We start from the raw sequence: 17272 nt of genomic DNA, 5'->3' as shown, positions 1-17272 counted from the left end.
GTCTTACGCAGTCAGGTAATCTCTACTAGGTATTTAAAAAAAACACTAAAAAAACCTAGGAGATCCTGCAGCCTCCTACCTAGATCCGGAAAAGATCCACTCCCCTGTCCTATGGACAGAAAACAGGAAGAAAACTGAAGAATGGAGAAAGGAGGATCCTTTTAAAGATCTGGGAAGTTCCTGTTTCCTGTCCGGAAAGGGGAGGATCTCTCACAAATGCGGTCATGGGGCGTAATGGAAACTTGCCGTTTGGCGCGCAGTGTCAGGAACACAAATAGTGGGCCCAATTTTCTTCACATCAGCTGTTAATACCGCAATTTACCTGGACATCTATGAACAGTTTTACAACCAACACCAGAAGAGAAAATGTCCTGCTGTGTCCAAGATGGGACAACATTCCGCACCTCACAGATCTCACTGGACGGGTTCATGAACGGCTTACGGAGGAGCGAACTGGGAGCAAGTTGTTATGACCACCACATTCCCCAGACTTTTCCACATTAGATTTTTATCTGTGGGGAAATCTAAAACAGAAAGTGTTTCAAGGAGAACATCACAAACACCATCCACAGCATTACAAGCAGTAGAACACCATCTGTCACCTTCTCCTGATGTTATCTCCACATAAAACATCAGCAAACTTCTTCTGCAGCAACACTCCTCCTGGATGCTGTCAGGAGAAAGGACCTATGATGACATCACATGACCAGTAACATCCAAACAGCCCCCTCTCCTACAAAGCCGGATTTTCAGAGTTGTACTGGTAGCCCTATCTGCAGGCAGCATGGTATAATGCAGGAGGAGCTGAGAAGATTGTTGGAACCATAAAATGTTTAATTTTTTTATGCTTTTATTTTTCCTACGCTTCTCTACAGACATGAAGTTTTTTTTTTGTTGTTGCACAAGTTGTATCATATCATGTATTGAAAAAAATTGGAAAAAAAATTGTCGGGTGAAACAAAAATAAAAACACTACTCTGCCACTGTTTGAGAGAGGCCGGACCTGGACGAAGGTAAGGGGAGGGCGCCATGATGGGTTTTGGTAGGAAGGGCCGGGTGGGAATTAGTTAACCGTGGGGGGGGGAGGAGGAGTTAGGGTGATTAGTGGGGTGGAATTTAGGGGGTTAAATAGGGGTGACCGGCAGTTAGCCGGCGCCATTTTTGGAAGGAGAAATCTGGAGGTCGAGCAGCTGCGGCTTACCATGTCAGCGGTTGAAGATATGTTGCAGCAGCTGCGGGCAGAGGCGGCGGTCCGAGGTCCGGAATGGCTACAGGGTCAGGTAGTCAGTCTGCTGAGAGGGGGGGCAGCGGGTGCTGTGAGCTCGCCGCCGGGCACCACACGGTCGCGGCGGGTCCGGCCACCGGCGCGCCTGAGCCCTGAGGATACCCCCCGGGTCCGGCCCCGGGTCAGGAGCCCCTCCGGGGACCCTCCGTGCCGGGGGGCCGTTGTACAGACTCCCTCCAGGTCCTCCCGGCGTGGGAGGAATCCATGCGGTCTGCGGGACCCAGTGGGAGGCGGGGCGGCAAGTGCTCCGTCTCCAGCAGCTTGCAGCGCGGTGGCCGGAACTGGTACTGCAGGCTCCCCTCTCCAGGTGGGGGGGGGGAGCTGCTCGGCGTGGGAGAGGTGGCAGTGGCGGCAGGGGACACGAGGCTGTGCACCAGGATGGTGGCGTGGTGCACAGGCCTTTGCAAAGTGACGGACAGCAGGCCGCTGGTCCTGCTCAACAGGAAGAAGAGGAGGAAGGATCGTTTTCGTCGCGCAGCGCGTCCAGCGTGGAGGAGGCTGGGATGCTCAGTCCGAGTGGCAGAGTGGCGTCTGGCGTGGTCGTTCCGGTGACAGGGTCGCATCGTCAGGATTCAGGACTGCCAGCTGCGGGGTTCACAGCGCCCCGGCAGCCAGGTGAGGCGGCGTTGGGTGCTTTTCTTGCGCTGGCGCAGGGGTCGGGGTTAGGGGGTGTCGGTGGGGGACAGATTGATATGATTGCGGGCTTGGGGCGGTTATTGTGTGGGCTGGCTAGTGTGGAGTCGGGGGGTAGTGTGTCCGGGGGGGCCCTCTGCAGGCGTGGGGGGTTGGGTCTGGTGTGGGCGTAGGGCCGGGGGGCGTAGGGCCGGGGGGCTCGGGAGTCGCGGCGGCGGCTTCTGTGTCGGTGCAGACGCAGGCTGGCGGCGACGAGGAACGGCCGCGGGTGGATGATGCTGCCCGTGGGGAGGTTTATGTGTGCTTTGAGGGCCCGCTGGGTGCGCACTTGAAGCAGGAGGTCAGGGATCGGATTTGGCAGGGGGAGTACGTGGATATTTTTTCGCTGCTCCCCCTGGAGCGCTTTAATCTGGACGTGGCGAGGCGGGATGGGTCGAAAAGGGAGGAGGATGAAAAGCGGCGTTATAGGCTGATACCGCGCACGTTTGCAAATTGGCTGCAGGCGTTCGCCATTTTGGCTAGCGTGATTGGGGAGAGGGCGCCTGACAGCTGTTCGGGGCTGTTCTGCTATTTGGACGCAATTGGGGAAGCGTATAGGGTGTATGGGGGTTCGGGGTGGTTGAGGTATGATGAACAGTTTTGTCAGCGGAAGGCGGTCTGCCGGAGTATGCGGTGGGACCATAAAGATATAGGGTTGTGGATGAAGGTGATGGCGCCGGTGAGGTCTGGGCAGCCCTTTCGGGGGGAGCAGGGGGGATGAGGTCAGTCGGGCTTTGTAACGGCAGCGGCCAAGGGATTGTGCTTCCTTTTCAACTAAGGGAGTTGCAAGTTCGGCCCCAAGTGCAAGTTTAAGCACGAGTGTTCTTCGTGCGGGGGGAGGTCACGGGGCTAGCCGTTGTTTCAAAGGGGCGAGGCAGAAAGGGGGCGAGGCTGGTGGAAAAGGGCAGGACGCCGGTGCAGGTGGACGTGATGGCGGGGTTCCTAGATAGGTACCCAGACAGGGGGGCGGCGGAATTTTTGCGGAAGGGATTTGCGGAGGGGTTTAGCATTCCATCTCGCCCAGTGGAGAGGGGGTTTGGGGTTGGAAGGAACTTGAGGTCGGCTTTGGAGCACAGGGAGGTGGTGTCGGAGAAGCTGGCCAAGGAGGTGGCGCTGGGTAGGATGGATGGGCCGTTTTCTGAACTGCTTTGGGAGGATTTGAGGGTTTCTCCTTTGGGGGTAGTGCCCAAGAAGGAGCCGAACAAGTTTCGGCTCATTCATCACTTGTCTTTCCCAAAGGGGACGTCGGTCAACGATGGTATTGACCCTGAGCTTTGTTTGGTGGTTTATACCTCCTTTGACGCGGCGGTAGGATGGGTGCGTAAGTTGGGGCCGGGGGCCTTGTTGGCTAAGACGGACATCGAAGCGGCGTTTCGGTTGTTGCCCGTGCATCCTGATAGTTTGCACTTGTTAGGTTGTTTTTGGGATGGCGGGTACTTTGTGGATCGGTGTCTGCTGATGGGGTGCTCGGTGTCTTGTGCTTATTTTGAGACCTTCAGTTCCTTCTTGGAGTGGGTGATTAAGGATGTGTTAGGGTGTGGGTCGGTGATTCACTATCTTGATGACTTTTTGTGCTTGGGTCCGGCGGAGTCCCGGGTTTGTTCATTGTTATTGTCTACGTTGCAGTGTCGTTCGGAGTGCCGTTGGCGGTGGAAAAGACGGTGGGGCCCGCAACGGAGTTGAGTTTTTTGGGCATAGTTATTGATACGGTTCGGATGGAGTGTAGGTTGCCTGAGGAGAAGGTTAGGGATTTGAGGGGAGCGGTGGGGAGCGCGATGAGGGCGCACAAGATTTGTTTGAGGGATTTGCAGTCGCTGTTGGGTAAGTTGAATTTTGCGTGTCGGATCATGCCGATGGGGTGAATTTTTTGTAGGAGGTTGGCGGCTGCTACCGGCGGTGTGGTTGCCCCGCATCATTTTATTCGCTTGGGTCGGGAGTTAAAGGGTGATTTGTTGGTTTGGGACCAGTTTTTGAGGCATTTTAATGGCAGGGCATTAGTGCTGGGTGAGGTGGTGGATAGTTTTGATTTTGATTTGTATTCGGATGCGGCTGGGGGGATAGGTTACGGGGTGTACTGTGGTGGACAGTGGTGTGCGGGTCCGTGGCCGGAGTCCTGGGTGTTGAGGGGTTGGGTTCGTAACGTTGCATTGCTTGAGTTGTTTCCGATTGTCTTGGCAGTGGTGCTCTGGAGGGATAGGTTCCGCGATAGGAAGGTTCGGTTTCACTGCGACAACCTCGGGGTGGTACAGGCGATTAATGGTTTGACGGCCTCTTCCCCCCCGGTGGTGAAATAGTTGCAGCATTTGGTGTTGTGTTGCTTGGAGATTAATGCTTGGATTGTGGCGGTGCATGTGCCAGGGGTTGAGAACGGTGTTGCTGACTCTCTTTCTCATTTGCAGTGGGAGCGTTTTCGGCAGCTCGCCCCGGAGGCGGAGGCAGTCGGGTTGCTGTGTCCGGAGTCCCTCTGGGAGCTCTGGGAGGTACAGTAGCTGGGTTGTTGAGGGAGTCTCTGAGTGCTGGCACCTGGGTGGCGTACGGTAAGGCGTGAAGTGAGTGGGAGGGGTGGTGTGCTGAGTTGGGGGTGGGGGTTGACGAGGGTGAGGTTCCGTTGGGGTTTTTTTGTGGGGAATTTAGCGGAGATGGGGAGGTCGGTGGCGCAGGTGAATCGGGCCATGGCGGGGTTGGCGTTTGGTTTCAAGCTTAGGGGCTTACCCGATTGTACCAAGACCTTTTTGGTTCGGCAGGTGTTGAAGGGGTGTAAGAGGGGGAAGCGTGTTGCGGATCGGAGACGCCCGGTTTCCTTTGCTCTGTTGTTATGGTTGGGGGAGCGGCTTGGTCTGGTTTGTCGGTCCGAGAGTGAGGTGCGATTGTTTGGGTTGGCTTTCTCGTTAGCATTTTTTGGGGCTTTTCGGCTAGGTGAGTTGGTGTGTCCTAGTGTTTCTAGGGAGGGGAGTTTGTGTTGGGAGGATGTGGATTTGTATGGTGACAGGGTGGTGGTGCGGATTCGGGTGTCGAAAACGGATAGGGAAGGTAGGGGGTGCAGTGTGTCGTTGTTTGAGATTCCGAGGTGCGGGTTGTGCCCGGTGCATTGCTTGTGACAGTATCGGGAGGGGGCGAGTTTTGGGGCCAGGGGGCCCCTGTTGAGGCATGAGGATGGTTCGTTTCTGTCGAGTTTTCAGTTTGTGGCAGTGTTTAAGAGGTGTTTGGAGGCGTTGGGAATGGACTCTAAGCTTTTTACGGGTCATTCCTTTAGGATTGGGGCGGCTACGGAGGCGGCGAGATTGGGTTTGAGTGAGGAGGTGATTAAGAAGATTGGGAGATGGGAGTCTTCTCGTTTTAAGTCTTACGTGCGGTTGGGAGGTTGGTGAGTTGAGTTGTTGGCATTAATTTTCTTTTGTTTGTGTTGCAGGTGCGGTGTTGGTGTGAATTCTGGGGCACTCCTTTGTTTTCTGGGGAGCGCTGTGTGCTGATGTGCGGCCGGAGGGGCGTCAGCTTGGTTTTAGCAGGGACGAGGCGGTGCTGCGTTGGTTAGGGTGTAGGGGTATGTTGTGGGGCAGTGTATTGAGGGAGGTGCATCGTTTTGTGAGGCTGGATCGTGCCCCCGATGTGTTGGTGTTGCATGTCGGGGGTAATGATTTGGGGGTTAGGCCGTGTAGGGAACTTATTAAGGATATTAAGTTTGATCTGTTGAGGCTGTGGTCTTTGTTTCCAGGTATGGTGATGGTCTGGTCCGACATTGTGGCGAGGAAGAAGTGGAGGGAGGCGCGTTTGGTTGAGCGGGTCAACAAGGCTAGGGTGAAGGTGAATAGAGCTATTGGGAGGTTTGTGGCACGTAATGGTGCGGTGGCGGTTCGGCATACGGACTTGGAAGCGGGGAGTGGTGGTTTTTGGAGGGCGGATGGTGTTCACCTGAATGCAGTGGGCATTGATCTGTGGGCTTTGGGCTTGCAGGATGGAATCGAACGTGCTTTGCGTTTGTGGAGGAACGCGCAGGCTTGAGGGAGTGTGTTGGGTTCAAGCTGCGCGTTGTTGGCGGTGGGAGATCATAGAAGCTGGTGGTTTATGACGGTAGTGGAAATGGAGGCAAGATGGAGTTGCCAGGTTGGCTTATGGTGGATGGTAGCATTTTGGGGCTTCTACGATCTCCCTCATCAGAAGTTATTGTTAATTGTAATGTTATTATTATTATTTATGGATGTATTTATTTTATTAATAAACGGCTGCTGTGGCCGATTTAATCCAAGCAGAAGTATGTGGTGTCTTATTGGGATGGTACTTGGTTGGGGGGAAAAAAGGGGAGGTTATGGTAGGCCCTGAGGGAGTAACCAATAACCCATCAAGTATTTTTACATTGTTCACTGTGTGCTGAAACAGACATGTTACCTAAATTCTGCAGGTCAGTATGATAACACCAATAGGGATGAGCGAATTGACTTTGGATGAAACATGATTCGCATAAAACTTTATTAGATTACTGTACGGAGCAAGCACTCCGTACAATATTAGAATGTATTGGCTCCTATAAACCAAAGTTGTTACTTCGCGAAGTCTCTCAAAACTTTGCGTAATAACTTCATAAATTGATTTCTACTGTAAAAAAAACATTTACCAAACTCGGGTTCGGTTCCAAGTGGTACCTTGGAACTGAACCAGAGTCTCACAAGACTTTGCAAAGTAATAACTTTGTTCGGCTCATAGGAGCCAATACATTCTAATACTATACGAAGCACTCGCTCCGTAAAGTATTCTAATGAAGTTTTATGTGAATTGACTTCAGATGCTTCATTCAAAGTCAATTCGCTCATCCCTAAACACAAATACCAAATTATGTATTTTTTTATTATGCTTTACAACTTTTTTTTTTTTTAACAATAAACAGCTTGACACCCATATCTTTCTCATATTAGAATCTATAGAGGTGAGGACCTGTTTTGTCTGCGCGGAAAGCTGTAGTTTTGGTCCCAGGTGTGAGGAATTAAAGGTTCTGTCATTATCAGTAAAACATAGGTGCTTTTATTTCAAGAACAGCGCCACACCTGTGTTTCTGTGTGCTATTGCAGCTCGGTCCCATTCACTTATGGAGAGGATCTTCAATATCAGATGCAATCTGTTGTACTTGCCGTAAAAATGCCTGTACAACATTAAAATAGTCGCAAGAATACCCTTTGCAACAATTTTTTCGCCAGACAGGCTTTAATAAATGACCCCCACAGTCTGTCTTCCAGCAATCCTTCATTTTGATGCCGCACAGTCTTTATATTCTGTACTAATTTCTCTCTAAGGGGATGGTAACTTTTCTTCAGCATTCAAGGGTGGAGGATTTATGAGCCACCAGTCGGGCATTTTTGCAGAGATAGTCAATTACAGGTTGTATGAAGGTTACACCCTGTAGAATATTTATTTAATGAGAAATATTTGCACTGAGCACAAAGCCACGATCTGTATATAAGCAGGAGCTCCATCCCTTGTACTTCACTCTGCCTTTAGCAGCTGCCTGGAGAAGCCGAGAAGCTCAAATCCCATCCAAACATGAGCAATCTGATAACCGCAATCAATCAAATCATCGCTGTCTTTGACCAATATGCCTCTACTGAGGGCAATAAAGACACTTTATCCAAAGGGGATTTGAAGACTATGATGGAGAAGGAACTGCCTGGACTCATGAAGGTAAGATGATGCCTTACATACAGTAGAAGTATACAGCTATCACCCATTATTTATATTATACTATAGAAGAAAATCGGGAAAGGCAAAAATAGCAATTTCATAGTGACAGAATGTCTCCTGGCAGCTGCAGGATAGAAGGGCTGATGACTCAGGAAGGAATCCCTCAACAGAATACAAATTAGAGTTTATAGCAGTCTATATACTATGACTGGCGGAGCATTCTACAACCTCATGTATAGGGTTCAGTATTAGGGTCGTATTACGTTTAAGCACCGTGCCGATCTATTATAAGTTACCTATAACCTGCTATATGCTGAAACTGCACCTTAGTCTCCAGCTGATGGAAATATAGTGTTTTGTAATTTTTAAAAAACATTTTTTGCACATTTTTGAATTTTAAAGCCACAGTTTCGAATCTTCTGCCATATAGCCCTTTTCTCGTCACTTTTTGCATCCCTTAAAGGGATTATCCAATGAATACTGTAAAAAATGAAAATCGTACATAATCTAGTACAACCTCTTTATAATAAAGCTAGAACCAGTCCTGGACCTCACGTGGATCCAGAGATCTCCTGCTGTGTGCGATTTGCTTTTTTCCCCTTTGCTGTAAGGAAATGCAACATAAAAGCGTATGGCAGCACCTTCATAGTGCTCCCAACCAACCGATGAAAGAGCAAATGTTCATTTGTCAGCTGATTTGCAGCTTTCATAGGAATAAAAGATGCAATTATCAGCAGCGCATCTCCCTGTGTAATCAGCCGCCAATAATCATTGGAAATTATTGGAAAAGAACGTTGTAATCAGTCTTTTCAAACAAGTGCTGATCATAGATGCCAACTGTCCTGAATTTGGCAGAACTGTCCCTGATATTTAGACACAGTCCTGGCAAATTCCCACAGTCCCGGGATAAAAATGGGTGAGATTAACGAAAACTTTGCCCATTAGTGGGTGCTCCTAGGTGGGGCCGGTGTATTCCCGGGGGCGTGGCTTACATGTCCCGATATTACCAACAGAATGGTTGGTAAGTATGGTCGATTACTGTGTTTATAGCCGATTGGCGCTCGTCCTGTCCGGGCAGTCGAAGAGGACCCTCAGTGCCACCAGGCAGCAGCGCTAATCACTAAGCCTCAGAGCTTTCTACTAAACTAGAACAGTTCTCATAGAACAAGGAAACATTTCCCAAACCCCTTTCTTTTGTAAACTTCTGATATGTTCCCTTCTTAGGGAAAAACAGAGCAGAGAATAAGCTGGTCCAAGGCTACTGAGAACTGAGTCCTACAAAGGCAGCCTTTGTTTAGCAGCATTTCCTCAATTATATAGATCTCAACTTTGCTGTAGAATTAATTTTTTTTTGATTTTTTTTATGGTATATATCTTTTAAAGAGGTTTCCCAGGCTCCTGATATTGATGACCTATTCTCAGGATAAGTTAATAATATTTGATGGGTGGGGCCTGACACCCTGCACCTCCACCAATCAGCTGTTGCCTGCAGCCTCAGGTGCTGGAACTAGCGTTTGAATGGAGCAGGAAGTAGGATGGCATCTCAGTCTCCAGACCTCAATATCATTGGGCCACTCTGGGGAGACCTCAAACGTGCAGTTTATGCAAGACAGACCAAGAATTTAGGGGAACTGGAGGCTTTATGCCACGAAGAATGGGCAGCTTTACCATCTGAGAAGATGAAGAGCCTCATCCACAACTATCACAAAAGACTTTAAGCTGTTATTGATGTGAAAGGGGGAAATACACGGTATTAAAGAGGCCGTCCGGTCGCAAAATCCAAATTCTTTATATGAGCTCCTAACACTACTCACTATACATACATATGCCCCCCCCCCCCCCCCAATACCTGAACTTTCCTCCCCCCTGGAAGACATCACATTATCCTGGCAGTTTACTTTCTCCCCTTCTTGTTTTGTTAAATACATAACTTTATTGATACACAAGCCTGGCTGCACTGCACAGAGATGAGGCACAGGCTGACCACGCCCCCCACGCTGCTCACCCACTACAACTCCTGTGTCCATCTTTCTACACCCAGACAGTGGCGTACCGTCAATATAGGCAGACCACGCACTGTTTATGGGGCCCATGAGGTTAGGGGGCCCGGCTAGGCTGCATGGCTCCGCCCCCTTTCCAACCTGAATACAGGCTGCATTAGTAACAGTAGAGAGATAAATACCGGCAATGGCTGATTGTAATAGGGCGTTTGGGTCAGCAACCCCGGGCCCAGTGTCAATGAGGGGCACATTGATGCCCCAGTGCCATTACATATTTACATTTTCATTTGGCACTATGTGCTGCGCTGACAACAGCAGGCTGCGCTGGAAGGAGGGAGGGAGAGGAGAGTGAGCAGCCGCTTCCTCCAATCAGGTAGCAGCTCACTGCCTGATGTGCCCCCCCTCTGTGACGTCTTTGGGGGAAGTTTGCTCCCACAGCTAGCAGCCCTGTAGTTACTTTTCTCAGCAGTGATGTCCACACTCTGACCCTCCTCCGGGTCCTCCTGCCCTTCTCTTTGCTTGTTTACCCCCAGCCCTGCCAGTCACTTCCTTCCCACTATTCCTAGGCTGGGTGAGAGGTCGGAAGGAAGCAGAAGCGCTCAGCATGATGGAGCAGAGCTGAGGGGAGAGCAGCTGACGGGAAGACGGGCTGTTTGCAGGGTGACTGCATTTCCCGCTGTTCGGGTCAGACAGGAGCCTCAGCTCCGCTGACTGTAGTGCTTATGTATTCTTTCATATGGGACCTGAGGCACGTGCTGGATGCTCCAGATAGACGACCTCTGAGGTAAAAGGATGGGACATGACTGAAATTGCTCAGCTCTGCTTCCTGTTAATAACAAAGGGAGACGTTGAGCTGTGAAACCGAGACCTAATGCTGTGGACCTGCACAAGATCTGTCCCAGGGGTCCCATTGACCAGTGTGGACAGTCCTTCTGCAGTAATTAACCCTGTAGGCTCTCCTCTGCTTTACACCTATCTAAAAACAGGCCTCTTTTTCTGGCTGACTCGCCCCGCCCCCCTTTAGTTACTGGGCCCAGCCAGCCCGCTGCTTACTTACCGTTTACATGATTACTCAGTCCCTGCAGCCTCCGGCTCTCCACTGGCCCAGCTCCCACCCACCACTAACAGCGGCGAAGAGAGTGAGAGAGGAGACGCCGATTCTGTGGCCCCAAACCCCGCCCCCAGGCCGACCTCATTGCTGTCTGCAGCCCCAGACCCGGGACCCCCCGCCTCCGGCTCCACTGACAGGCCCGCCCAGCAGGCAGGGCGGCTGCTGGAGGTGCGGGCGGCAGTTTAGTGTCGTGGGTGTCGGCACGAGCAGGAGTCAAGAGGCAGAGCGGCACCAGGCAGGAAAAGGAAACAAAAGGAAAAAGGCATTTTTTTATTTTTTTAATTTTTTAATTAAAAAAGATTGAAGGGGAACAGGAACAGGGAAGGAAGGGGCCAGGCCAGGCTACGCTGCCCATGTGCGGACTAGGGTGGCGGCGGCCGCAGACACTGGCAGCCTGGCTGTCACGACCGTCACTGGCAATTTTACTTCTATCCCTGTTCTCTAAAGGGGCAGTTTTAGGGGGCGGTCCTAGGGGTGGGTAGGGGCGTGGCCATGGGAGGGGGGGTGAGTTCCACCACCTTTTCTCTGAGAAAAAAAGCCCTGTCTAAAAATAAATAAAACTTAAAGGGTTGGGGTACTTTCACACTAGCGTTTTCTTTTCCGGCATTGAGTTCCGTCCTAGAGGCTCTATACCGGAAAAGAACTGATCAGTTTTATCCCCATGCATTCTGAATGGAGAGTAATCCGTTCAGGATGCATCCGGATGTCTTCAGTTCAGTCTTTTTAGTGTTTAGTACGGAGATAATACCGCAGCATGCTACGGTTTTATCTCCGGCCCAAAAAAAAAGAACACTTTTTTTCCATAGGAATGTATTAGTGCCGGATCCGTCCTTCTGGTCTGAACATGCGCAGACCTTTAAAAATGTGAAAAAAATAGACGGATCAGTTTCTCCATAGGACAGACGGAGCCGTTCTTGCAATGCATTTGTGATACGGATCTTTATCCGCTCTACAGCCTGCTAAACTGTGCATCTAATCCCATCTTGTACGATACTGCCTGCTGTGCGGTGTATCTAATCCCATTTTGTATGACACAGTGCTGAGTGGTGTATCTAATCCTATCTTGTATGATCCTGCCTGCTGAGCTGTGTATCTCAACCCTTAGGCACACGACCGTATCCATTTTGCGATCCACATTTTTTGCAGTCCCATTGAGTTCTATGGATTTGGGGTCCTCATTTTGAAGACCAGAATAGGACATGTTCTGTCTTTACTGGAACTGACATACAGGTGTAAAAAACACACTGATGACGTCCCTGTGCTTTCCACATCCGTATGTCAGTTCTGTGAAAGATAGAACATGTCCTATTCTGGTCCTCAAAATGCAGATCTAAAACCCATAGAACTCAATGGAACTGCAAAAAAATGTGAATTGCACACGATCAGTAACCTTATATAGTGAATCCACGAGCCCTATCACTTATACTCAGTGCCCATAACAGTGACATCCACAGTGCCCCCATAACAGTGACATCCACAGTGCCCCCATAACAGTGACATCCACAGTGCCCCCATAACAGTGACGTCCATAGTGCCCCCATAACAGTGACATCCAGTGCCCCCATAACAGTGACATCCACAGTGCTCCCATAACAGTGACGTCCACAGTGCCCCCATAACAGTGAAATCCACAGTGCCCCAGTGCCATGCTGTGCCCCTACTATGTCATGCAGTGCCCCTGTTTGACATCAATTGCCCCTTTGTTCCATCCAGTTCCCCCATTGTGCCATCCATTGCCCCATTGTAACATCCTTTGCCCCCTCGTGCCATCCATTGCCCCGTTTGCAATCCAGTACCCCTTGTACCATCCAGTGCCCCTTATTGCCATCTAGTGTCCCCTTTCGCCATCCATTGCCCCCCTTTGTACAATCATTTTCACCCTTGTGCTATCCAGTGCCCTCATTGTGCCATCCAGTGCCTTCTTGTTCGCCATCCAGTGCCCCTGTTTGCCATCCAGTGCCAATTTGCCATCCAGTACCCCTGTTTGTCATCCAGTGTCCCCTTTTGCCATCCATTGCCCCCCTTATACAGATGGCGATTTGCGACTGGACCACTGCGCTGCTGCGCAGCCTAGTATCAGTTAAAGAACATGGCACGCGCCACGTTCTCTTCACTAGTCCCTCCCTCCCCACTGTGACGCGGCCGCCACTGCAACCAATGGGGAGATAGCAGGGAGGAGGAGGGGAGGGCCTGTGGCCACTGCGCCACCAATGAATGTAAAACATATTAATACATATTAATACATATTAATACATATTAATACTGACCCGCTACCGACACTTGTATAAATGAGTTAGAGAGGACCTTTCATGGGTCCAAAACATATTAACTAAGTAGCAGGTTACATAGAGCGGCGCCCAGGAATCTAAGTGCACTTACTATTATTCCTGGGCGCTCCGTTTGCCCGCTGTGGCCCCCGGTATTTTCAGCAGTCAGTCTCCTTCTCACTGACAGCAGCGCTGTCCAATCGCAGCGCAGAGCTCAGAGCCAGGGAGGTTTTTTTTCTCCGCGGCTCTGAGCTCTGTGCTGCGATTGGACAGCACTGCTGTCAGGGAGAGTGAGAGACACTGGCGTCTCCTCCTCCTTGCTCTGAATGTTGAAAATACCGGGGGCCACAGCGGGCAAACGGAGCGGCACCCAGGAATAATAGTAATTGCACTTAGATCCCTGGGCGCCGTTCTACAGGTCCTTCTCAAAAAATTAGCATATTGTGATAAAGTTCATTATTTTCTGTAATGTACTGATAAACATTAGACTTTCATATATTTTAGATTCATTACACACAACTGAAGTAGTTCAAGCCTTTTATTGTTTTAATATTGATGATTTTGGCATACTGCTCATGAAAACCCAAAATTCCTATCTAAAAAAATTAGCATATTTAATCTGACCAATAAAAGAAAAGTGTTTTTAATACAAAAAAAGTCAACCTTCAAATAATTATGTTCAGTTATGCACTCAATACTTGGTCGGGAATCCTTTTGCAGAAATGACTGTTTCAATGCGGCGTGGCATGGAGGCGATCAGCCTGTGGCACTGCTGAGGTGTTATGGAGGCCCAGGATGCTTCGATAGCGGCCTTAAGCTCATCTAGAGTGTTGGGTCTTGCGTCTCTCAACTTTCTCTTCCCAATATCCCACAGATTCTCTATGGGGTTCAGGTCAGGAGAGTTGGCAGGCCAATTGAGCACAGTAATACCATGGTCAGCAAACCACTTACCAGTGGTTTTGGTACTGTGAGCAGGTGCCAGGTCGTGCTGAAAAATGACATCTTCATCTCCATAAAGCTTTTTAGCAGATGGAAGCATGAAGTGCTCCAAAATCTCCTGATAGCTAGCTGCATTGATAAAACACAGTGGACCAACACCAGCAGCTGACATGGCACCCCAGACCATCACTGACTGTGGGTACTTGACACTGGACTTCAGGCATTTTGGCATTTCCCTCTCCCCAGTCTTCCTCCAGACTCTGGCACCTTGATTTCCGAATGACATGCAAAATTTGCTTTCATCCGAAAAAAGTACTTTGGACCACTGAGCAAGAGTCCAGTGCTGCTTCTCTGTAGCCCAGGTCAGGCGCTTCTGCCGCTGTTTCTGGTTCAAAAGTGGCTTGACCTGGGGAATGCGGCACCTGTAGCCCATTTCCTGCACACGCCTGTACACGGTGGCTCTGGATGTTTCTACTCCAGACTCAGTCCACTGCTTCCGCAGGTCCCCAAGGTCTGGAATCGGTCCTTCTCCACAATCTTCCTCAGGGCCCGGTCACCTCTTCTCGTTGTGCAGCGTTTTCTGCCACACTTTTTCCTTCCCACAGACTTCCCACTGAGGTGCCTTGATACAGCACTCTGGGAACAGCCTATTCGTTCAGAAATGTCTTTCTGTGTCTTACCCTCTTGCTTGAGGGTGTCAATGATGGCCTTCTGGACAGCAGTCAGGTCGGCAGTCTTACCCATGATTGCGGTTTTGAGTAATGAACCAGGCTGGGAGTTTTTAAAAGCCTCAGGAATCTTTTGCAGGTGGTTAGAGTTAATTAGTTGATTCAGATGATTAGGTTAATAGCTCGTTTAGAGAACCTTTTCATGATATGCTAATTTTTTGAGATAGGAATTTTGGGTTTTCATGAGCTGTATGCCAAAATCATCAATATTAAAACAATAAAAGGCTTGAACTACTTCAGTTGGTGTGTAATGAATCTAAAATATATGAAAGTCAAATGTTTATCAGTACATTACAGAAAATAATGAACTTTATCACAATATGCTAATTTTTTGAGAAGGACCTGTATGTATCCTGCAATTTAGTTCATATTCTTAGGACCCACGAATGGTCCTCTTTAATTACATTCACTGGTGGCGCAGTGCGCCCCCCCTCTAGTATTAGTATCATTGGTGGGGTGGTGCAGTGCACCCTCCCAAAGCCCTCCTGCCCCCCCTCATTATTAGTATCATTGGTGGTGCAGTGGCCACAGGGTTAGGGTCTATTCACACGTCCGTTTTTTCTTTCCTGATCTGTTCCGTTTTTTGCTGAACAGATCTGGACCAGATCTGGACCCATTCATTTTCAATGGGTCCTGAAAAAAAATCAGACATTGTGCTGTCCGTTTTTTTTCAGGACCCATTGAAAATGAATGGGTCCAGATCTGGTCCAGATCTGTTCAGCAAAAAACGGAACAGATCAGGAAAGAAAAAAACGGACGTGTGAATAGACCCTTATATGGTGGCCACAGTGTCCCCTCCCCTCCATTGGTGGCAGTGGCAGATTACACTGCTGGGCTCCGATCTGTTACCATGGCAGCCAGGACGCTACTGAAGCCCTGGCTGCCATGGTAATCTCCCTGCTGCTGTGTGCACTATGTACAGGGCAGCAGGGAGAGTGTGAAGTCCTAGTCACCCTAATACAGATCTATCGGGGTGAATAGGACAAGGGATGAAAAGATCCAGGTTATAGCCCCTAAGGGGGAAATGGTTATTAAATAAAAAGTTTAAAAAAAATTTAAATAAATAAATGCTAAAAGTTTAAATTGCCCCCTTTCCCAATTTTACATATAAAATTTACAAACAATAAAAAATAAACATATTACATATCACTACATCCGAAAAAGTGTGAGCTATTAAAATATAAAAAAATATATCCGCTCTGGTGAAGGCCGTATCAGAAAAAAAAATCTAAACCTCCCAATTCACCATTTTTAGTCACCTTGTCCCCTAAAGATGTCACTGTATGTGAGAGGTATGTGGTGCTGTACTCTCCTATATGTAGTGCTGGCTCACTACTGTGACCTGCGTCTCATCTTCTCCGTCAAGTCCTTCTTTTAATTATATGCATTTTAAATTTGGCTCCTAATTTTTTTTAGTTTAGGAGCCAATGGCTCCTGGCTATTTTTTTTAGTCTGGAGCACTGAGTGGTTTGCCAATAAATGTTTTCAGCCAACCACTAACCATGAGGGAAAGAAACGTCTTTGTGTTATTATTCATATTCTCTGAACAATGGTTAAGAAATCATAAATTCTGCAAGGGTATGTAAACTTATGAGCACAGCTGTATGGCTATCTTTGAATTTTACTGCTGGTGAAATGTAGAGTAAGGGGAATTTTCTAAATTTCAAATTTTCTAATTTTAAGATGTAAATCTCCATGTTTATCGGCTCCTTCTTGGCTATTTCAATTGTACAAAGAACCGAGGAGCTTCTCTGATTCTAATTCATTTTCTATTTTTTTGTTCTAGAATGCGAAAGCTAACGACGAGTGGGGCCAGCTTCTAAAGGACCTGGATAAAAATGGAGACTCTGAAGTGGATTTTAAGGAATTTATAATATTTATTGCTGCAATCACCTGTCTGGGGCACGAAAGATTTCAACATATGTCTAAAAAATAATTATTTCAATCAATCTGCCTTTGACTAATAAAGTCCAGTATATTCTATTTGTTAATATTTTTTAGCATTGTTATGAACAGGTTAATATGGACATATATGATACATGGTGGTCTGGAATGGGTGTGGATTAAAGTGTATCTGTCACCATGGTCAACTTTACTAAACCTAGAATTGACTATTATTATTTATATGCAAATGAGATGCTTGGGGCACTGAGGGGTTGGCCTAGCCCCTCGGAGGACCATTTCTAATTCTGCCTCTCCCCATTGCCACCCTCTCCCAGTAAGATTAAGATTAAGAGGGCCAGTCACCCTCACCGGTTTAGTGCCTGGCCTCAAAATCTTGTGCATGCGTTGAGGGCAATACTGCCGGCGCTTACACAGTAAAAATCTCAGAGCAGTTCAATTCTCAGAGTGGTCTCACTAGTAAGATTTCGGGATCAAGCTTCAGAGCAGTGAAGCTGCTTGGCCTTGTAAATCTCACTGGGAGAGGGGGTGAAAAAGGGGAGAGGCAGAGGTGAAGTGGTACTCCGAGGGCCTCATTTGCAGATTAATAAAAATAATAATTTCCCTGCAGTGGTAATACCAATTGCAACAAGATATGGCTCATTGTAGTCACCATGAACAACCCTACCAGGAAGTAAGCTGTTTATAAGGTTGATCACTTT

At 48.6% G+C, this 17272-nt stretch overlaps 1 protein-coding gene across 1 annotated transcript; it reads left to right on the top strand.

The window, feature by feature from the left end:
- The first annotated feature begins 7367 nt into the window (after positions 1-7367).
- On the top strand, positions 7368-16652 carry LOC122939955 (protein S100-P-like). The gene is made up of 2 exons (XM_044296176.1): positions 7368-7624; positions 16456-16652. The coding sequence occupies exons 1-2, from the start codon at positions 7487-7489 to the stop codon at positions 16603-16605; spliced, it is 288 nt and encodes a 95-aa protein (XP_044152111.1). The 5' UTR covers positions 7368-7486; the 3' UTR covers positions 16606-16652.
- The last annotated feature ends 620 nt before the right edge of the window (positions 16653-17272 follow it).

The sequence above is a fragment of the Bufo gargarizans genome, chromosome 1 (assembly GCF_014858855.1).
Source record: "Bufo gargarizans isolate SCDJY-AF-19 chromosome 1, ASM1485885v1, whole genome shotgun sequence".
In the NCBI taxonomy this organism is placed as follows: Eukaryota; Metazoa; Chordata; class Amphibia; order Anura; family Bufonidae; genus Bufo; species Bufo gargarizans.
Note: the sequence above shows the minus strand (reverse complement) of the source record. Positions and strands in the feature narration are given on the sequence as shown.

Excerpts from the sequence above, each read along its gene's own strand:
- LOC122939955 (XM_044296176.1), top strand. The coding sequence starts at position 7,487 with ATGAGCAATCTGATAACCGCAATCAATCAAATCATCGCTGTCTTTGAC. Across the intron at positions 7,625-16,455 it reads AACTGCCTGGACTCATGAAG|AATGCGAAAGCTAACGACGA; the intron begins GTAAGATGATGC and ends TTTTTGTTCTAG.